This window comes from Carcharhinus amblyrhynchos, unplaced genomic scaffold, assembly GCF_965287045.1.
Source record: "Carcharhinus amblyrhynchos unplaced genomic scaffold, sCarAmb.v2.hapA chromosome_319, whole genome shotgun sequence".
Classification (NCBI taxonomy): Eukaryota; Metazoa; Chordata; class Chondrichthyes; order Carcharhiniformes; family Carcharhinidae; genus Carcharhinus; species Carcharhinus amblyrhynchos.
Genome location: NW_027650059.1, coordinates 97,526 through 120,547, shown reverse-complemented (window position 1 = coordinate 120,547; position 23,022 = coordinate 97,526). Strand labels below are relative to the sequence as shown.

Sequence of the window (23,022 nt, the reverse complement as noted above, 5' to 3'; positions counted from 1 at the left end):
CTCTCTCTGTTTATGTTTCTCTTTCTCTCTCTCTTGCTCTGTTTGTGTTTCTCTCTCTCTCTCTGGCACTGTGAGGCAGCAGTGCTAACCTGCTGTGCCACCCCCAGAGACGAACTCAGCGGGCTTCAGGCAGTTATAGAGCTTCCCAACACGGCCTTTGACGTGTCGGTGAGAAGTGGGGGATGGTCTGCGGGTGTGGTGGCCTCGGGGGAGCTGTGCTGAGCAGCTGCCCAGCCTTGTTTCACACCAGTGATGCTGTGATCAGGCTCTGCCCAGCTTCCTCTCGCTAATATTTTTAAGACACCCTCTCCCTGTTTTACACACTGGGGTGATTGGTGGTTTGTCGTCTGCTCGACTGACCGTAATTTGCCCTTTATACCGGTGACCCGAGTTAGTGCGTGAGCTGCCCCACCATCATGATCAACCAGGGTGGTAAGGAAGGACAGTGCAGGCTCGAAGGGCTGAATGGCCTCCACCAGCTTCTACTTTCTATCCCATACATGTGACGCTTACAGTCAAAACTTAATTTGCATAAGTTTTGCGAAGGGATTGGTCTGAGCTTCCCTCGTCCGGTACAGGCTGCTGTTTTTTCCTGTTGGCGTGTGTCTCTTGTTCTGTCTTTCCCTGTGTGTCTGTGTATGTAGGGTGGGACGGTGTGGGCGCCTTGTGTGTGGGTGGGTGGGTGGGGGGGAAGGGTGTGTGCGTCCTGTGTGTGTGGGGTGGAGGATGCAGGCATCCTGTGTGTGTGTGTGTGTGTGTGTGTGTTGGGGGGGTGGGTGTGCACCTTGTGTATGGGGGGGGGAGGGTGCAGGCGTCCTCGTCTGTGTGTGTGTGTGTGTGTGGCAGGGGGGAGGGTGCATGCACCTTGTGTGTGGGGGGGTGGGGTGAGTGTGTGCGTCTTGTGTGTCTGGGGTCGGGGAGAGGGCGTCCTGTATATGTGTGTGGGGGGGTGGGGTGAGTGCGTGCGTCTTGTGTGTGTGGGGTCGGGGGGAGGGTGCGTGCATCTTGTGTGTTTGGTGGGGGGGGAAAGAGTGCGGGCGTTGTGTGTGTGTGGGGTCGGGGGGAGGGTGCGTGCATCTTGTGTGTGGGGGGGTGGTAGTGTGCATGCGTCTTTGTGTGTGTGGGGGGGGGTGGTGCGGGCGTCCTGTGTCGGTGGGGGGGAGGGTGCGGGCGTCCTGTGTGTCGGTGGGGGGGGGGGGGGGGTGCGGGCGTCGTGGGGGGGGGCGGTTGAGGCTGCAGGCATGCAACTTGTGCATGCAATTCTGCTGCTCGTTCTTTACTGATTCCTTCTCTTTTTCTCTTTCCTCCCCACGCCCCCGTCACCTGGTGGTTTTGTCCTTGCCCCTTACTCGACTCATTTTTACCCCCTCCCCTTTTTCCCCCCCCTCTCACCGCGCCAACAGCAAATGTGCAGAACTGGAAGAAGAGCTTAAAAATGTGACGAATAACCTGAAGTCACTGGAGGCCCAGGCCGAGAAGGTAGGGTCGCCCTCATCACCGCCCCCCACCCCTCGCTTTCCCTCTTCCCTTCCTCCTCCTAACCCGATCGATCGCTGTTGCGGTGTCTGCGCCTCAGACGAAGGTGAGACCGCCTCCTCGCGCACGCGCGCGCACCCAGAGCCAGTGGCCCGTTCCAGTCTCCCCCTGCCACGGCAGCTCCAGAATTCACTGCCCGCTGTCAGCCAAGCTGTCTCACCTGGTTGCCGGGTCGGCTGTCAGGAGGGGGCGATTTTTAGCCAGCGTCCTCCATTATCCTCGCATCAGATCGATCTTGCGCGCTGCATCGCGTGTCGGGGGTGGGGTGGGGGGGGGGGAGGCGGGGTTGCTGGTGACTAAACGTAGGCAATGGTTTTGTCCTGTGGGCTCTGTTAACTGCGTTTTTCGTTTGTGTGGATACCGGTTGTGGGGTGAATGTTGTCCAGGACACCTGAAGGGCAGCTAATTTGCACACAGCAAGATCCCACTATCAGCGATGTGATGGGTGGGGAGCGTTAACCAGGACACTAGGGAGGAGGTCCCTTCTGATAGTAGCCACAGAATCACAACGGCGCATGAGGCGGCCATTCAAGTTTGCACCGACTCATCGACAGAGCGTCCCACCCAGGCCCTATTCCACATATTTAATTCCCCCCCGCCCCCTCCCCCCCCCCCCACTGTCAACATCCTGGGGGTTACCATTGACCATCGCTGAATCCCTCCCCCACTATCAACATCCTGGGGGTTACCATTGACCATCGCTGAATCCCTCCCCCACTATCAACATCCTGGGGGTTACCATTGACCATCGCTGAATCCCTCCCTCACTGTCAGTATCCTGGAGGTTACCATTGACCATCGCTGAATCCCTCCCTCACTATCAACATCCTGGGGGGTTACCATTGACCATCGCTGAATCCCTCCCTCACTATCAACATCCTGGGGGTTACCATTGACCATCACTGAATCCCTCCCTCACTATCAGTATCCTGGGGGTTTCCATTGACCAGAAACTGAACTGGACCCAGCCATATAAATACTGTGGCTCCCAGAGCAGGTCAGAGGCTGGGAATCCTGCGGAGAGTAACTCACCTCCTGACTCCCCAAAGCCTGTCCGCCATCTACAAGGACACAAGTCAGGAGTGTGATGGAACAATCTCCACTTGCCTGGATGAGTGCGTCTCCAACAACACTCGAGAAGCTCGACACCATCCAGGACAAAGCAGCCCCGCTCGATTGACACACTAACCACAAACACTCACTCCCTCCACCACCAACGCACAGTGGCAGCCGTGTGTACCATCTACAAGATGCACTGCACTGTCTCGCCAAGGCTCCTTCAACAGCACCTTCCGAACCCGCCACCTCTACCATCTAGAAGGACAGCAGACAAATGGGGAATACCACCACCTGCAAGTCCCCCCCCCCACCATCCCGACTTGGAAATAACATGGCTGGGGTCAAAATCCCGGAACTCCCTCCCTAACAGCGCTGTGGGTGTACCTACCCCACACACACAGGGACTGACTGATGTCCAATAACAATCCTGGAACTCCCTCCCCAACAGCACTGTGGGTGTACCTACCCCACACACGGGGACTGACTGATGTCCAATAACAATCCCGGAACTCCCTCCCCAACAGTACTGTGGGTGTACCTACCCCACACACGGAAATTCCACCCACGACAGAGTAGGGTTTCTGCAAACTCTTGGTTCCAGCCACTTGATCAGAGACAAAGCTTGCTGCAGTAGCTGGGAGCTGTGGTTTGATGTTAAGACACGGGCCTTGTCCTGTTATTCCCGCAATGGGTCAGGTGCGAAAATGAGGAATACAGTGTGGAAATGTGTGAGGTTATGCACTTTGGCAGGAGGAATGGAGGCACACACTAATTTCTAAATGGGGAAATGCTTAGGAATTCAGAAACACAAAGGGAACTGGGAGTCTTTGTTCAAGATTCTCTTCAGGTTAGCGTGCAGGTTCAGTCAGCAGTTAGGAAGGTAAACGCAATGTTAGCATTCATGTCGAGAGGGTTAGAATACAAGAGCAGGGATGGACTTCTGGGGCTGTATCAGGCTCTGGTCAGACCCCATTTGGAGCATTGGGAGCAGTTTTGGGTCCCGTATAAGGAAGGATGTGCCGGGCCTCGGAAAGGGTCCAGAGGAGGTTCACACAAGAATGATCCCTGGAATGAAGAGCTTGTCGGATGAGGAACGGGTTGAGGACTCTGGGTCTGTACTCGTTGGAGCTTAGAAGGATGAGGGGGGGGATCTTATTGAAACTTACAGGATGCTGCGAGGCCCTGGATAGAGTGGACGTGGAGAGGATGTTTCCAGTAGTAGGAAAAACTAGAAGCAGAGAGGGCACAACCTCAGGCTAAAGGGACGACCCTTTAAAACAGAGATGGGGAGGAATTTCTTCAGCCAGAGAGTGGGGAATCTGTGGAACTCTTTGCCGCAGAGGAGGCCGGGTCACTGAGTGTCTTTAAGACAGAGATAGATAGGTTCCTGATTAATAAGGGGATCGGGGGTTATGGGGAAAAGGCAGGAGAATGGGGGGATGAGAAAAATATCAGCCATGATTGAATGGGGGAGCAGACTCAATGGGCCAAGTGGCCTCCTCCTGCTTCTGTTTTTCTAAGCATGTGACGATACAGTCATCCATGGCCTTCCTCAACGTGGTGCTCAGAGAGGTAGGTCACTGTGTTTGATCTGATTTGATGGTGTGTCCGTGTTTGGGGGAGCCATATCCTCTTCGCTTCCGGACACAAAGCTGCGCTTATGTGAGTCGTGTACTGCCTGTATTTCATCCAGTCTCTCACTCTCTCTTCCTCTCTCCCCCCCGTCACTTTCAGTATTCCCAAAAGGAAGACAAGTATGAAGAAGAGATTAAACTCCTGACGGATAAACTGAAGGAGGTGAGAACACTTTACAATCCTGACAGAGGCCATTCGGCCCACTGAGTCTGCCCTATCCCCACAACCCCACCTATTGACCCTGCTAATTCCCCTGACACTGAGGGGCAATTCAGCATGGCCAATCCATCTAACCCGCACATCATTATCTGTGGGAGGAATGTGCTCTTCTCCTCCGCTCCCCCCCACCCCACCACCTTCCCCCCTTCTCTCCCTCCCTCCCTCCCTCCCTCCCTCCACCTCTTCAATCTCTCTCTCTCTCTCCCTCCGCCCCTTCAATCTCTGTCTCTCTCCCTCCCTCTCCCCCCTTCAATCTCTCTCCCTCCCTCCCTTCCTCCGCCCCTTCAATCTCTCTCTCTCTCTCTCTCCCTCCGCCCCTTCTCTCTCTCTCTCCCTCCCTCCGCCCCTTCTCTCTCTCTCTCCTCCCTCCCTCCGCCCTTCTCTCTCTCTCTCTCCCTCCCTCCGCCCCTTCTCTCTCTCCCTCCCTCCCTCCGCCCCTTCAATCTCTCTCTCTCCCTCCCTCCCTCCGCCCCTTCAATCTCTCTCCCTCCCTCCCTCCCTCCCTCCCTCCGCCCCTTCTCCGATCTGTATCCTGCTCTGATGGTCCTCATTGCTATATTATGTATATGTTATATATTATGTATAATATATGTATGTATGTACTACAAACTGTCCTCAATAATTGTACCTCAGGGTAAGCTGTGGTTCCAGGTGGCTGGGGTGGTGGGTGTTACTGTGTGAATGGGCGCTCCCCTTGCCTGAGTTAATGAGAGTGTCGCTGTTGCCTCTAGGCCGAGACCCGTGCCGAGTTTGCCGAGCGTTCCGTGGCCAAGCTGGAGAAGACCATCGACGATTTAGAAGGTGCGTGAGAATGGCGGAGTGGTGGGGGGAGGCAGCGGGCGGGGGGGGGGGCAAGGCGGAGTTGCTGTACAGACAGGGAAACTGAAGATAGAACGCCTCTGAAATACTGTCAAGGTAACAAAAGAAGGTGCAAACTGCGTCCTCGCTTCCGCAGAACAGCCCCCCAACCCCCCACGCTGTGAATTAATTGACATTATCATTTGGGCGGAGCAGGCTACCCTCCCCAAACAGCAGAGAGGCGAGCTACCCCGTTCTCTCTCAACATAATGCTTGAACCGTCTCGCTCCGCTCCGCTCTGACCCTGCAGCCCTCCCTCCGTTGCCGCAGAGAAAGAGAGACAGATTAGCGATCCGTCCTCCCTCGGCACCGCCCTGTGTCAACCACTGGATAAGATAGAAGCAGGGAGGTTGTTTCCACTGACGGGTGAAACCAGAACTAGGGGGGCACGGCCTCGGAATAAGGGGGAGCAGAGTCAGGACTGAGTTGAGGAGGAACTTCTTCACCTGAAGGGTTGTGAATCTGTGGAATTCCCTGCCCAGTTGAGGCTACCTCACTGAATGTTCTTGAAGGCAAGGGTAGATAGATTTTGGAACGGTAAAGGAATTAAGGGGGGGGGGGAAGAGGGTAAGTGGAGCCGAGTCCACTTCAGATCAGCCATGATCTTATTGAATGGCGGGGCAGGCTCGAGGGGCTAGATGGCCCACTCCTGCTCCTAGTTCTTACGCCACCATATGTCTACAATCTTCCAATTAGTGACTCGAAGAGCTGGTGGGGGTCTGATTCGCCCGTGGTGTGGTCCCCTCCATCGCAGCGGCAGAGCCTATTTGCTTTGCCTTCCCTGTGCGCCCCCTCCCATTTCGCATCACTCCCCTGGATTGTCTCAGGATCTGCTTCTTAGAATCATAGAAACCCTACGACAGGAGGAGGTCATTTGGCCCATTGAGTCTGCACCAACGCCAATCCAAACCTATCCCCGTAACACCACATTAAGGGGCAATCCACCCTAACCTGCACATCTTTGGAGTGTGGGAGGAAACTGGAGCACCCGGAGGAAACCCACGCAGACGCGGGGAGAACATGCAGACTCAGCACAGACAGTGACCCAAACCGGGAATCGAACCTGGGTCCCTGGTGCTGTGAAGCAGCAGTGCTAACCCACCTTGCTGATTGTTCCCCTAAATGCTTGTCTTTTGCTGATGGTTCCCTGTGCCCCCTTGGGGAGAGCCACACATTGGTCCGCTGGCCAGCATAGACTCCCAGCAGCTGTCCTTCCGTCCCCTGCTCCAACCTTAATTTGATATATTATTGTCACATGTATTGGGATATGCACGTTACACAGACAAAGCATACCATTCATAGGGAAGGAAAGGAGAGGGTGCAGAATGTAGTGTTACAGTCACAGCGAGGGTGTAGAGAAAGATCAGCTTAATGCGAGGTGGGTCCATTCAAAAGTCTGACAGCAGCAGGGAAGAAGCTGTTCTTGAGTCGGTCGGTACGGGACCTCAGACTTTTGTATCTTTTTCCCGACGGGAGAAGGTGGAAGAGAGAATGTCCGGGGTGCGTGGGGGGGGTGGTCCTTGATTATGCCGGCTGCTTTTCCCCGAGGCAGCAGGAAGTGTAGATAGAGTCAATGGATGGGAGGCTGGTTTGCGTGATGGATTGGGCTGCATTCACAATCATCGGGATGCTCCCGATGGTGGGGAGAGTCCAGAACCAGGGGGTCACAGCCTGAGGATTGGGGGTAGACCATTTAGGACGGAGGTGAGGAGACATTTCTTCACCTGGTGGAATTCATTCCCACAGGAAGGAGTTGATGCCAAAACATTGAATGTATTCAAGAGGCGGCTGGATAGAGCACTGGGGGGTGAATGGGATCAAAGGTTATGGGGAGAAAGCAGGATTAGGCTGTTGAGTTGGACGATCAGCCATGATGGTGATGAATGGCGGGGCAGGCTCGAAGGGCCAAGTGGCCGCCTCCTGCTCCTATTCTCTATTCGGGACTGAGGTGAGGAAGAACCTCTTCACTCGGAGAGTTGTGAACCTGTGGAATTCTCTACCACAGAAAGGCGTTGAGGGCCAGTTGGTCAGATATTTTCAAGAGGGTGCTGGCCCTTGTGGCTAAAGGGATTGAGGGATATGGAGAGAGCGGGAGTGAGTGTGTAATTAGCCATGGTCATATTGAATGCTCGAAGGGCCAAATGGTCTATTTTCCATGTTTCTCTATCACATTACGTACAACTTTCAGCCCGTCTCTCTCTCGTGTTCGAATTGTTCTGTCATCTCTCTCTCTCTCTCTCTCGCTGTGTTCAGATCGCACTTTTTCAGTTGTCTTTCCCGTTCTAACATTTCACCTTTTTTGTTTTACCTTTTCTATTCATTCCCTTTATTTTCACCTTCCTTCCCCCTCCCTATCTTTTGCCTTTCTGTCTGACCGACTGGATCGTCACCGCGGCCTTCTCTGACGGGCTTTCCTCCGCCTTCTCTTTCGCAATGTCGCGCTCGTACAGATGAGCTGTACGCCCAGAAACTCAAGTACAAAGCTATCAGTGAAGAACTGGACCATGCTCTGAATGACATGACCTCCATGTAAATACTTGGTTTTCCTATTTCCCCGCATGCTCCGCCTTGTGGCGTCGCCCTCGATTTTTTTTTCATCTAACCACGGCCCCCGAGTCTAACCCGGCGGCTGCCGATGCCTTGTGGCTGGGCTGGTGCCTAACTCTAACTCGACGCGGCTGCGATGGCTTATCCGCAACAGTGTCTCCTCGACCCTGCGTGCTCTCTTTCGCTGGGCAGTAAGAATCCTCACGAGGCCTTGCTCGTGCGCTGTCCGACCTCCGATTTCCCCCTCCCCCCAACTACTTCTGAACAACTTAGAGGCCCCTTGCCTGCGGTGGGTGTGGTGGTGTTCTGTTCTGTTCTGTCCCCCTCCCCCAAGAATGTGGCTCTGCTTGCTGAGAACTGCCCTAAACCACCCCCCTCCCCACCTAAAAAGGAGAACAATTTAAATAGGAGCAGGAATAGGCCATTCAGCCCCCCCCACGCCTGCCTCCCCCCGGTCTGTAGCTGCCCTTCGCGTTCCACATTCCTGTCAACGCCCCCGATTCCCTGGCTTAACCAGAATGTTCAGGCACCCTTCCTCCTCTCCTCCCCCCACCCCCATCCCTTCCTCCTCCGCTTTCTGAGATTCCAAAATCGGACAAAGCTCCGAGAGAGAAATGGGGGTCTTGAGGTGTTGGGCTGCGGCTTCATAGAACCCCTGCAGCACAGCAGGAGGCCATTCAGCCCATCGAGTCTGCACTGACCACAATCCCACCCAGGCCCTGTCCCCAAAACCCCACATAGCTACCCTGCCAATCCCCCTGACATTAAGGGGCAATTTAGCACGGCCAATCCACGCTAACCTGCACATCTTTTGGACGGTGGGAGGAAACCGGAGCACCCGGAGGAAACCCACGCAGACATGGGGTGAATGTGCAGTCTCAGCACAGACAGTGACCCGAGCCGGGAATTGAACCCGGGTCCTTGGCGCTGTGAGGCAGCAGTGCTAACCCCCCCGTGCCGCCCACTGCTTACCCTTGACGCTTCCTAGGCCGGGGGCAGAGTGGTGAGCTCCAGCGTTTTTTTTTTCCCCCAAACCCCCCACCCTTCCGCTTTTAGCACCACCCTGTAACCTCAGGTGCTGCAGCAAGGTGCGATTCCCAGCTTCTCCATCGGGCTAGAGATCCACTGCTCTCCGTCCTCCTCCGCCCCCCCGCCCCCCACAATGGCCCACAGACCAGCTGGCTTGTTTCCAACCCTGTAGATATATGGGGCAATCCTCCAGGACAGAATGAGGCCATTTGACCCATCCATGTCTGTGCTAGCTCTTTGAGGATCTATCCGTTTAGTGTCGCTGCCGCCCCTCCCCTCGCCACCAGATCCCTATAAACTTTTCCCTTCCAAGTATCACCCCTCCTTTTTGAAAGTTGCGATTGAACCTGCGCCCTTTCAGGCAGCGCCTTCCAGGTCACAACAACTCGCTGTCCTCCCTCCCCACAATATTTACCAATTCCCTTCAATCTATGTCCGTCCCTGCCTCTCCCCTTCTGGTTACCCACCCTCCTGTCAGTGCAGACACTTTCTCCCTTATTTACTCTGTCTATCCAAACCCCTCCACCTGTATCTCGACTCCTGTACCATTGCATCGCTCGCTTGCCGTGTGTGTGTGTGTGTGTGGGGGTCTTGCCCATTCTAACCCGGTGTGCGTCTGGTTTTTGGGCCAACTAACGCATGTTGGGTTTAGGCTGGAGGGGGGGACGTGGGTGGGTGTTCTTAACCCCTGTACCACCCCCTGTCCCCACCCTAACCTTGCTCGCCAGTGTTCATTTCTCTGTCATGATGTGGAGATGCCGGCGTTGGACTGGGGTAAACACAGTAAGGAGTCTCTCAACACCAGGTTAAAGTCCCAACAGGTTTATTTGATAGCTTATGCTCTGTCTGAGGCCAGAACTCTCCATTCACCTGACGAAGGGGCAAACCTCGAAAGCTAGTGAGTTTACTATCAAATAAATCGGTTGGACTTCAACCTGGTGTTGTCAGACTTCTTACTGCATTTCTCCGTCTGCCAGCTCAAAGCACTAACATACGCTCGCAGCTCTGTACTTGGTTGGTGGTCTAAATGATGGCGGCGCGGGTAAGATGGAAGGTTTGTCCTTGTCATGTTTGGGGGACTATCCATCTCCTTACCAACCCCACCCCCAGCGCGTTCATTCATCCTCCACTGTCTCCTTGTCCGGTCAAAGCTCGAGACGATTTCTTTTCCCCTTTGCCTGATCTTGCGTTTGACTCGATCACCCTGCCTTTCACCAGCGCGTTTCGCCACCTCAGAACCAGCATGTGGGCAAGTGGTGAAACACAGCAGCCACCTTGTGCCGCAGGGAGTTCCCTTCACCGCGACAGCCCATTGTGCTGAGGCTCGTTGTTGAGATTTTTTTTATTCATTCGTGGGACGTGGGTGTCGCTGGCTGGGCCAGCATTTATCGATAGAGTACTACAGGTGCAGGAGGAGGCCACTCGGCCCATCGAGTCTGCACCAACCACAATCCCACCCAGGCCTTATTCCCGTAACCCCATGCAATTACCTCTGACACTTTGGCACAGCCAATCCACCCTAACCTACACATCTTTGGACACTAAGGGACAATTTAGCATGGCCAATCCACCTAACCTGCACATCTTTGGACACTAAGGGGCAATTTAGCATGGCCAATCCACCCTAACCTACACATCTTTGGACACTAAGGGGCAATTTAGCATGGCCAATCCACCTAACCTGCACATCTTTGGACACTAAGGGGCAATTTAGCATGGCCAATCCACCTAACCTGCACATCTTTGGACACTAAGGGGCAATTTAACATGGCCAATCCACCCTAACCTACACATTTTTGGACACTAAGGGGCAATTTAGCATGGCCAATCCACCCTAACCTACACATTTTTGGACACTAAGGGGCAATTTAGCATGGCCAATCCACCCTAACCTACACATCTTTGGAGTGTGGGAGGAAAGCGGAGAACTTGGAGGAAACCCAGGCAGACACGGGGAGAACATGCAGACTCCACACAGACAGTGATCTAAACCGGGAATCGAACCCAGATCCCTGGCTCTGTGAGGCAGCAGCGCTAACCCACTGTGCCACCCCTAAGATCACAGAATGCTGCAGCGCAGAAGAGGGCCTTCGGCCCATCGAGTCTGCACCAACAGATGAGAAGCCCCAACCCGCCTGTATTTGGACCGTAGCCTTTCTCTTTTCCTATAACAATCACAATACTGATGAGCTTTCTCGGGCTGGAGTGAGTCTGCATGCGGACAGCTGGCTTTTGGTCTGTGCCTGAATGCTCCGGAGTGTTTGCTTTGGGAGTCGCTGGAGGATTGCGGTGCTCGATTGAAACAAGTCTGCTTTCAGGAACGGATGATTTGCGGGGCCTTTGCCTGTTTCTCCCCCCCCCCGCCCACTGTATATAAAATACCCACAGGCTCGGGCCTCTGTACAGCCGGAAGTGGCCACTCAAGCCTTGTGCTGTGACCCATCTCTATCAGCCACCAAACCAGCCATTCTGACCCTTGAACCTTTTTTTTTGAGTAACTGTTTAAGAATCACGGATTCCCGACACTGCAGAAGGTCGGGGGGAAGGCCATTCAGCCCATTGAGTCTGCACTTTCTCTCCCAACAGAGTATCCCATCCAGGGCCCCCTCCGTCCCTGCACATTTAGCATGGCCAATCCAACTAACTTGCACATCTTTGGATAGCAAGGGACAATTTACCATGGCCAATCCACCCAACCTGCACATCTTTGGACACTAAGGGGCAATTTACCACGGCCAATCCACCCAACCTGCACATCTTTGGACACTAAGGGGCAATTTACCACGGCCAATCCACCCAACCTGCACATCTTTGGACACTAAGGGGCAATTTAGCATGGCCAATCCACCTAACCTCTGGGAATGTAGGAAGAAACCGGAGCACCCGGTGGAAACCCATGCAGACACGGGGAGAACATGCAGACTCTGCATAGACAGTGACCCGAGCTGGGAATCGAACCCGGGTCCCCATCGCTGTGAGGCAGCAGTGCTAACCCACTGTGCCACCATAACACCACGCTCAGTTCAGTACATACCGGGGTCTGATTTGAAGCCTGGATCTGGTCATTCTGACCGCTTGTCCTGTTAAGCCATGACGAAGCAGGGAGTCTTTTTCATTTGTTTGTTGGTTGTTTAAGTCCCCCCACCGGGACAGCGGAGATCACCACGAAACTGCTGAAGTTTACCGCCCCCCCCCCGCCGCCAAAAAACAGCGGTGTAGCCAGCTGCGCCTGACATTCATGTTCACCAGACCCATTCTCTCCTGCTTCCTGTGTGTTTTGTTTTGTACAGATAATTCCACGAAACAACGAGAGCCTTTCGCCTCCCCCCCCAGCTTTGGTTGGCGGCTCCCAGGAACGTTGCTCTGTTGCCTTGCGTCTGTGGCACCTGCATTTGGGACACTCTCTCTCTCTCTCTCTCTCTCGTGCACTCTCTCTCTGCCGTATCAGTTGTCTGCCAGCTTTGCCTCGTTTCTCTCGGCTTGCCAACCTGTGTGACGAAAGTCGTTTCGGTTCTCTCTCTCTCTCTTTTTTTAAGAAAAGCAGAACGGTCTGTTGTCTCGTCCCTCTCGCCATGACCTTCACGCACCTCCTTCCTCCCCCATGCCACAAATAAAAATAAAATGTTATCAGCCTGCCCGGGTCTGGAAGGTGTGTCTGTTCTGCTCAAAACCCACATCGATGGAAGGAAGAACTTGCATTCCCCTCCCTGTCTCTCTCGGACACCCGTCACGATTTCCAGCACCCAAAAGCGATTGGCGACCAGCGACGGGTGGTACCGTGTGTGGGGAAATGGGATCTTGCTGTGCACAAACCACCCCATGGGACAGAATTTTCCCATCCCCTCCCTCTGCGATATTCGTAGCGAATCTTTGACCGCTCGGGTGGGATTTTCCGAGCTTGGAGGGGTTTTGGGGGGGGGTGGGGTGGCCGTATAATCCTGCCCAATGTGGTGGCGGCTACCTTGGGTTGAGGGGTAGATATTGGTTCAGGTATATCACGAGTATGCGGGCATCGTTGGCCAGCCCCAGCATTTGTCGCCCATCCCCTAATTGCCCCTCCCGCCACCTTGAACCCGTCGCAATCCCCTTGTGTGGGGTAGGTACACCCACAGTGCTGTTAGGGAGGGAATTCCAGGGTTGTTATTGGACGTCAGTCAGTCCACATGTGGGGTAGATACACCCACAGTGCTGTTAGGGAGGGAGTTCCAGGATTGTTATTGGACATCAGTCAGTCCCTGTGCGTGGGGTAGGTACACCCACAGTGCTGTTAGGGAGGGAGTTCCGGGATTGTTATCGGACATCAGTCAGTCCCCGTGTGTGGGGTAGGTACACCCACAGTGCTGTTAGGGAAGGAGTTCTGGGATTTTGACCCCAACCACAGTGAAGGAACGGTCGATATATTTCCAAGTCGGGATGGTGAGGGGCTCGGAGGGGGGAGCTTGCAGGTGGGGGTGTTCCCCATGTGTCTGCTACTCCCCCCTTGTCCTTCTAGATGGTGGAGGTGGTGGGTTTGGAAGGTGCTGTTGAAGGAGCCTTGGTGAGTCGCTGTGGGGCATCTTGTAGATGGTACACACGGCTGTGTCGGTGGTGGAGGGAGTGAGTGTTTGTGGTTAACGTGTCAATTGAGGGAATTCAGTGACAAAATGAATCCCAAAGCTACCACGCTCAGTCTACCCTTGACCTCCAATGACGTTGTCACTGAATCCCCACCACCTCCACTGTCAACATCTTGGGGGTTACCATTGACCATCACTGAATCTCTGTTTAGGAATGGATACTGGGCTATTGGGAGAGAGCGGGCCAGTGAGATTAGTTTGGGGATTGATACAGGGCTATGGGGAGAGAGCGAGGCAGTGGGATTAGTTTGGGGATTGATACAGGGCGATGGGGAGAGAGCGGGGCAGTGGGATTAGTTTGGGGACTGATACAGGGCTATGGGGAGAGAGCGGGGCAGTGGGATGTGGGATTAGTTTGGGGACTGATACAGGGCTATGGGGAGAGAGCGGGGCAGTGGGATTAGTTTGGGGATTGATACAGGGCTATGGGGAGAGAGCGGGGCAGTGGGATTAGTTTGGGGATTGATACAGGGCGATGGGGAGAGAGCGGGGCAGTGGGATTAGTTTGGGATTGATACAGGGCGATGGGGAGAGAGCGGGGCAGTGGGATTAGTTTGGGGATTGATACAGGGCTATGGGGAGAGAGCGGGGCAGTGGGATTAGTTTGGGATTGATACAGGGCGATGGGGAGAGAGTGGGGCAGTGGGATTAGTTTGGGGATTGATACAGGGCTATGGGGAGAGAGCGGGGCAGTGGGATTAGTTTGGGGATTGATACAGGGCGATGGGGAGAGAGCGGGGCAGTGGGATTAGTTTGGGATTGATACAGGGCTATGGGGAGAGAGCGGGGCAGTGGGATTAGTTTGGGGATTGATACAGGGATGTGGGTTATGTCGTGATGTGACCTGGTGGAATATATTCGCTGTATCATTCAGTACAGCTTGATGAGGGGTCCCCTTGTCCAGGATATGTTGTGATGCTTGTCAGAATGAGCTAAACGCTACCTCACAGCATGTCATCCGGAGAACAAGAAGCTTATTGTAAATCCCTGAAAACATCCATCAAAGCCAAGTGTTGCTGTGTAACTGTGGGCAGTTGTGTTTACTGTCGCTGGCCGGCTTTCGGTCTGAGCTCACAGCCGATCTATCCGTTCCTCCTGGAATAAATAATCCCTGTCGCTTCAGACATAGCAGAACATAACGTCAGCACGAGAACTGGAATGAGGAAATGTTTCATCGATACCCTGGTGATTGAAGGGAAAAGGGGGACAGTGTGTGAGACATCTCTATCAGATCTCTAAGCTAACACGAATGTTTACTCAATTTCAGCAGTTTAAACAAGTGTTTGACCCTCTGGGCAATGCAGTTGTGAGATGTAACCTCAGCTGTGGATACGTGCAGCTGTAAGGACTCATATTTATATATCGCCTTTTCTAACCATAAAGCACCACCCACCCTGTGTCCAAATAAAAAGTCCCTCCCGCGGTGCGGCGCTCCCTCGGCACCGACCCTCCCACTGTGCGGCGCTCCCTCGGCACCGACCCTCCCACTGTGCGGCGCTCCCTCGGCACCGACCCTCCCGCGGTGCGGCGCTCCCTCGGCACCGACCCTCCCACTGTGCGGCGCTCCCTCGGCACCGACCCTCCCACAGTGCGGCGCTCCCTCGGCACCGACCCTCCCACAGTGCGGCGCTCCCTCGGCACCGAACCTCCCACAGTGCGGCGCTCCCTTGGCACCGGCGCTCCCTCAGCACCGACGCTCCCTCAGCACCGACACTCCCACAGTGCGGCGCTCCCTCAGCACCGATGCTCCCTCGGTGTTGGGGTAGGGGTAGGTATTACACAATATCGCACCAGGAGGAGTTCTCGTGTCTCAATCTTTTCTGGGAGCCAGCACGGTTTAGCTGAACTAAAATCACACATGTTGCGATGGCCAGCTTTTACTCATTACCCCGAGAGAGCCTCCCCCTTGTCTGTAGCGTCTCTTCTGTAAGATCCCCACTGAGGGTACAGTGACCGAAAGGGGAGCTACAGACCGGAAATGAGCCCAGATCCCATTATCTCCAGGATTCCTACAGCGCAGGGGGAATCCAGAGTCCCAAAAGAGCCACCCCCCTCTGTCCCATACCACATTTATCCAAATTTCCACCCTTCCAGTATTGCCCCCAGCTCTGCCTTTTGTAAGTTCCAATTGAACCTGCGCCCTTTCAGGCAGCGCCTTCCAGATCACAACAACTTACTACGTTTAGATCAATATTCTCCTCATCTCTCCCACCCCTCCAGTTTGCCCCGATTCTCTTCAATCTGTATCCCCTCTGGTTACCCACCCTCCTGCTCAGTGGGGAAACACTTTCTCCCTTACTGACATAATCTTTCACGATGATATAAGGCATCACTCAACAAAGTCCGGCATTTATTGCCTGTCCCTAATTGCCCCCCCGCCAATTGCCCCCTTGAACTGAGTGTGTCGCTCAGGATGTTTTAGAAAGGGGGGGGCGGGGTGCAGTTGAGAGTCGACCACATTGCTGTGTATGCATGGGGAGGCCAGGCTGGATAGGGACGGCAGATTTCCTTCCCTAAAGGGGCTATTAGTGAACCCTGGAACGGCACAGTGGGTTAGCGTTGCTGCCTCACAGCGCCAGGGACCCGGGTTTGATTCCCTGCAGCACGGTGACACAGTGGGTTAGCACTGCTCCCTCACAGCGCCAGGGACCCGGGTTCAATTCCCGTCTCGGGTCACTGTCTGCGCGGAGCCTGCACATTCTCCCCGTGTCTGCGTGGGTTTCCTCCCACAGTCCGAAAGACGTGCAGGTTAGGGTGGATTGGGCCGTGCTAAATTCTCCCTCAGTGTAACCCGAACAGGAGTGTGGCAACTAGGGGATTTTCACAGTAACTTCATTGCACTGTTAATGTCAGCCAACTTGTGACACTAATAAATAAACTAAAAACAGATGTGTTTCTTTTACTATAATCAATGATCGTTGTCACGGTCACCGTTACCGAGACTCGCTCTCAATCCCAGATTTTTATTAATCGGATTTAAATTCCCACCAGCTGCCCAGGGTGGGATTTGAACCCATGTCTCTCTCCCCCTGCCCCGCCTCAGGGCCATCCATTAACTCTGTCTACACTTCCCGCTGCCTCGGGGAAAAAGCAGCCGGCATAATCAAGGACCCCCCCCTCCCACGCACCCCGGACATTCTCTCTTCCACCTTCTTCCATCGGGAAAAAGATACAAAAGTCTGAGGTCCCGTACCGACCGACTCAAGAACAGCTTCTTCCCTGCTGCCGTCAGACTTATAGAACTTAGAAAAAACTACAGCGCAAACAGGCCCTTTGGCCCACAAGGTGCACCAACCATATCCCTACCTACTAGGCTTACCTATAACCCTCAATCCTATTAAGTCCCATGTACTTATCCAAGAGTCTCTCAAAAGACCCTATCGAATCCACCTTCACCACCAGCGACGGCACCCGATTCCACTCACCCACCACCCTCTGAGTGAAAAACTTACCCCTAAAAACTTACTTTTGAATGGACCTACCTCGCATTAAGCTGACCTTTCTACACACCCTCGCTGTGATTGTAACACTACATTCTGCACCCTCTCCTTTCCTTTATGAAGGGTATGCTTTGTCTGTATAGCGCGCAAGAAACAATACTTTTCACTGTGTCCCAATACATGTGACAATAATAAATCAAATCTATGTACTCTATGAAGGGTCTGTATAGCACACAAGAAACGATACTTTTCACCGTATCCCAATACACGTGACAATAATAAATCAAATCTATGCACTCTATGAACGGTATGCTATATCTGTATAGTGCGCGAGAAACAATACTTTTCACTGTATCCCAATACATGTGACAATAATAAATCAAGTGAGGTGTTTGAGGCAGATACACGAGACGTATCTGGATCGACACATGAACAGACTGGGAATAGAGGGATACAGGTGGGGGATTGGGATAGGACAACCTGATCGGGGCAGGAGGGCCGAAGGGCCTGGTCCTGTGCTGGACCGTTCTTTGGATATCTTAGGAATCCTCTCCAAAGGCTCTACCTCTGGACAGAAAGATCCCACAACGCTGATTGTCTGAAACCAGTTGATATCCTGTAAAGAAGGAGGGGTGGGGTGGGGGTGGGGGTTGCGTTCGCTGTTGGGTCACCGTTTGACCGATCTATTTGCCCACCGTAACCGGCCTTTTGTTTCCCCGCTCTCTCCCCGCAGATAAACTCTCTCAGACCAAAGAAGAGAATGTCAATATGCACCGGATGTTGGATCAAACCTTACTGGAGCTCCACGATTTGTGAAGTGTTGCCGTACCCCCACCCCCGCCCCCGCCGCCTGGCTTTGCCTCGATTTCGCTCGCCTCAAACCCCCCCCCCAACACTCCATCACCATCGTCCTCCCTCCGCTCTGTAACACCGCCCTCCCCCACAACCGTGCCAAATCTCAGCTCACCCGCACTGGCACCGTGCGGGATGAGGGGAGCAGGGACGGAGTATTCGGCGACGGGGAATCTCCGCAGGGGGGGATCCGAATATTTCGATTAACGCGATAATAACATGTTGTTACCCCCCCCCCCCCCCCCCCCGCCCAACTCCCCGAGGGTCTGGATTGCTGTGCGTCTGATCACCTCCACCCCTCGTGCGGAGGCGGGAGGGAGAATCGCCGGTGGGGGCGATTCCCACACCCCCCCACCATCCAGCCCCTCGACAGGACGTTGTACTGGGGGGGGGTGGGGGGTGGGAGTAGGATTTGGACAGCAGGCTCAGGTTGCTGGAGAATCCAGCTGTTTAAAGAACTCTACAGAGTGAGGCCCCTCTCTCCCCCACTCCCCTCCCTCACAAAGAGCCACTGGGGGGTCGTCACCGGGTCCACTGACTGGAAACTTGAACTACCCCATCAGAATCTAGCTCCAGTTGGTTGCGACTGTCTGTCCCACTCCCAATCCTTCTCTCGCCCCTCCAAATCTCCCCCCCCCACTTCTCTCTGTTCTTCCTCTCCTCCCCTTCGCTGTCTCAGCCCCTCTGCCTCCCTCTTGACCCTCACTTCTCTCTCCCTGCCTCCTTTGCCCCCCCCAACCCCTCCATTTCCCCCTCCTCCTCTCTCCCCCTTTGTTTTTCCCCCTTTCCCTCTCACCCTCACTCTCACCCTCCCTCTCCCTGCCTCCTCTCTCTCGCTCTCCTCCTTCATTTCCTCCCTCTCACTCCCCTTCTCTCCCCTCCTTCATCTCCCCCTCTCTCTCACTTTCCATTTCTCCCTCTCCCCCCTCCTCTCCCTCTCTGCATCCCCCTCTCTCTCTACCTCTCCCCCTCCCTTCCCCCTTTCTCCTTCTGTCCCTCTCTCCTCCCCTCCCTCTCCCCCCTTCCCCTCCCTCTCCCCCCTTCCCCTCCCTCTCCCCCCCTCCCTATTTCTTCCCCTCCCCCTCTTCCCTCCTCCCTCCCTCTCCTCCTCTCCCCCCCTCCCTCTCCCTCCTCTCCCCCCCTCCCTCTCCCTCCTCTCCCCCCCTCCCTCTCCCTCCTCTCCCCCCCCTCCCTCTCCCTCCTCTCCCCCCCTCCCTCTCCCTCCTCTCCCCCCTCCCTCTCCCTCCTCTCCCCCTCCCTCTCCCTCTCCCCATGTGAAGCAGTGACTCTGAGATGAGTAAGTTGAAGAGAGATTTGGACCCTGTTGTTGGAGGGAGGCAGGGGGGTGCTCTATCTCTTCCCTCCCCCTCCCTCCTCCCGCTAAGAGGTGGTGGGGGTGGGGGGGGGGGGGGTTTTGCCAGTGCTGGTGCGCTGAGGCATCACTGACAGTCCTTTCTGTGCTTGTCCCTATGCAGCAAGTCCGTTGCCACTCCTTCAGCCCGACTGAGACAGAATCCTGCCCCCACCACCCCCCCTGCCCTGACACTGCTCCTGTCAAGTAACCTGTGCCAATGCGTGAGACTCTGGTGGAGTGTGGTCCCTGTGCCTGTCGGGGACTGGATTGAGTCTGCCAAACGCCCTCTGCCTCCCAGTAACCCCGCCACGATCTGCCCACTGCAGGGTGACCTCCACCCAAGGCGCTAGGGAACGCCAGAAGGGAGAGCGAACCTCATCCTGGTCCCGAGAATGACGTGTGGCCTCTCGAGCGACGAGTCCACCCCATCGGGTGCCCACCTCCCTCCCCCCTCCACTATCTCTCCCCGCCAACAGCAAGCTCCACCAATCGCTTCACAGCTTTCTGTGCCAGACACGGTAGTTCATGATGTGGAGTTAAACCCTGGATGTTATCAGACTTCTTTCTGTGCCAGACACGGTAGCACGGTGTGTTAGCACTGCTGTCTCGCAGCACCAGGGACCCGGGTTCGATTCCCGGCTTGTGTCACTGTCTGCGGAGTCTGCACATTCTCCCCATGTTGGCGTGGGTTTCCTCCGGGTGCTCCGGTTTCCTCCCACAGTCTGAAAGATGTGCAGGTTAGGGTGGATTGGCCATGCTAAATTGTCCCTTAGTGTCCAAAGATGTGCAGGTTAGGGGGATTGGCTGTGCCAAATGTGCAGAGGTGAAAGGGGGGGTGGGGGGAACCTTCTTCTGCACTGACGAGAATCTGTGGAGTAGAGCGTCGAGATCGATCCAGAACAGAAACCCTCCCCGCCCAACACCTCTCCAGTTCGGAGTTGTGACTATTTCAGACAGTTTTGTGTTTACCCTCCCGCTCCCGTTGAGTTGGAAAGCACGGGCCCATTGGATTGAGCCGGAGATTGGACTGTGCGGAGGGTGTGAGTGGCTCGCACAGGGGTAAAGTGTATTAAATTGCCCGCTCTCCCGCTCTGTGCTAAACATTCTCCAGATGGGGACAACAGGAGCGGAGGCAGAGAGAGAGGGGTGGTGGACGGACGCCCAGGGTCCAGCACACTAACAGATGACCCCTGGGCGGGGATGCAGGGACAGAGTTGGGGGGCAGGGGGGAGTGAAATCCCTTGTTGAGGAGAGTCAAGGGGGTGCCACTGTCCAGTCTTATTCTGCACCCTGCCCCGTGTGAGTTGGGGGTGGGGGAAATACTCAGGGCTCATTAGGAACAGACAGACACCAGCCAACGTTATGCGCCATCTCTCCCTCTCTCTCTCCCCCACTCCCAAATCCATCACCATATAACTATCACTCTTTTCTCTCTCTCTCTCGATCCTCACCACCACCCTTCCCCACATTGCTTCCACATTTTAACACCTGCAAATAAAACCCCCAGGCGCCTGGTGAGGTCTCGACCTGAAATCATTATTTTTTGTTTTGTTTTTAAATGAAGCGGTTGTGATATTTTTGTAATACAGCTCAGAAATATATGACAGATATTTATTTCAAACATTAGAAAAATTAAATTTAACTGGACCCACCTCCCCGCCCCGGGAAGGTTAGATATCTCCAACCACAAACCTAACTGTCTGAATCTGTCCTCGCAATCGTTCAATTTGCTGGAACATGATGTGTTTTTTTTCTTAAAAAGAATGATGTACTATTTTGATTTTTTTTAAATTTTTTTTTAGTATCGAAGGACCAAAATGTAGCTGTTCTAACAGGCTTGAGTTTAATAAAGCGTTTTCTGCACTGCTAATTCACTCTAGTTCCTTCGCACAGCTCGCCATCAAACATCAAGACTCGCAATTGGCCCCCTACTCCGTCAAAGACTTAAGACGTTCCAGACTCTTCCCTAACCCACAACTACTTCCATCCACAAGGACAAGAGTGCGGGGGGTGGGGGTTCAGCACACACGTGGGGAACACCACCACCTGCAAGCTCCCCCCACCACCCCAAGCCTCTCGCCATCTCCGACTTGGAAATATATCAGCTGTACTTTCGCAGTCGCTGGGGTCAAAATCCTGGAATTCCCTCCCCTAACGGTATTGTGCGTTGACCTACAGAACACAGACTGCAGCGATTCAAAAAGGCAGCTCACCACCACCTCCTCAAGAGGCAGCTAGGGATGGGCAATAAATGCTGGCCCAGCCAGCGACGCCATGAATTAATTTTTAAAAATTGCAGCTTTCACGGATTTGGGTCGTTCTTGCCTGGATTTGACCATACATCTAAGAGGCACTGATCAAATCTGCCCCTAGGACAGGTACAGCACAGGGTTAGATACAGAGTAAAGCTCCCTCTACACTGTCCCCCACATCAAACACTCCCAGGACAGGTACAGCACGGGGTTAGATACAGAATAAAGCTCCCTCTACACTGTCCCCCATCAAACACTCCCAGGACAGGTACAGCACGGGGTTAGATACAGAGTAAAGCTCCCTCTACACTGTCCCCCACATCAAACACTCCCAGGACAGGTACAGCACGGGGTTAGATACAGAGTAAAGCTCCATCTACACTGTCCCCCCCATCAAACACTCACAGGACAGTACAGCACAGGGTTAGATACAGAGTAAAGCTCCCTCTACACTGTCCCCCACATCAAACACTCCCAGGACAGGTACAGCACGGGGTTAGATACAGAGTAAAGCTCCCTCTACACTGTCCCCCATCAAACACTCCCAGGACAGGTACAGCACGGGGTTAGATACAGAGTAAAGCTCCATCTACACTGTCCCCCCCCATCAAACACTCACAGGACGGTACAGCACAGGGTTAGATAGAGTAAAGCTCTCTCTACACTGTCCCCCACATCAAACACTCCCAGGACAGGTACAGCACGGGGTTAGATACAGAGTAAAGCTCCCTCTACACTGTCCCCCCATCAAACACTCCCAGGACAGGTACAGCTCATTGGCCCCTCAGTGCCATCTGCTGACACATTTATAGTATTGCATGACTGTACCAATATAGTCACATTAAAATACATGATGGGGAGTTGATGGCCTCGTGGTTTTATCGTTAGACTTAATCCAGAAACTCAGCTAATGTTCTGGGGGACCCGGGTTCGAATCCCACCACAGCAGACGGTGGAATTCAAATTCAATAAAAAAAATCTGGGATTAAGAATCTACTGATGACCCATTGTCAAAAAAACCCATCTGGTTCCCTTTAGGGAAGGAAATCTGCTGTCCTTACCTGGTCTGGCCTACATGTGACTCCAGAGCCACAGCAATGTGGTTGACTCTCAACTGCCCTCCAAGGGCAACTAGGAATGGGCAATAAATGCTGGACTAGCCAGCGACGCCCATGTCTCACAGACAGATAAATACTGAAATCGGAGTTCCAAACAGCAGTCTCTCTGAAGGCGATGACTATTGGCAAGCTGTTTGACTGAAGGAGGCATCACAAAAGTCAAATCCTGATCAAATCCCAACCTTCACACATACGTGTTTGCCTTACCTGCAGAGGGAGTGAATGTCTGTGGGCAGTGTGTCGATTGGGGCTACTTTGTCCTGGATGGTGTCGAGCTTCTCGAGTGTTGTTGGGAGCTGCACTCATCCAGGCAAGTGGAGATTGTTCCATCACACTCCTGACTTATGTCCTTGTAGATGGTGGACAGGCTTTGGGGGGAGTCAGGAGGTGAGTTCCTCTCTGCAGGATTCCCAGCCTCTGACCTGCTCTGGGAGCCACAGTATTTATATGGCTGGGTCCAGTTCAGTTTCTGGTCAATGGTAACCCCCAGGATGTTGATAGTGGTTG

The 23,022-nt window shown here is 54.1% G+C and overlaps 1 protein-coding gene across 1 annotated transcript in view; it reads left to right on the top strand.

Moving 5' to 3' along the window:
• Positions 1–12,518, top strand: part of LOC145339083 (tropomyosin alpha-3 chain) — a 47,566-nt gene extending 35,048 nt beyond the window's left edge. The window contains exons 6-10 of the mRNA XM_080183514.1: positions 1,404–1,479; positions 4,330–4,392; positions 5,181–5,250; positions 7,758–7,836; positions 12,174–12,518. Of these exons, the coding sequence (XP_080039640.1) occupies positions 1,404–1,479; positions 4,330–4,392; positions 5,181–5,250; positions 7,758–7,836; positions 12,174–12,177 (292 nt within the window). The 3' untranslated portion in view covers positions 12,178–12,518. The remainder of the gene's footprint in view (positions 1–1,403; positions 1,480–4,329; positions 4,393–5,180; positions 5,251–7,757; positions 7,837–12,173) is intronic.
• Positions 12,519–23,022: the final 10,504 nt, after the last annotated feature.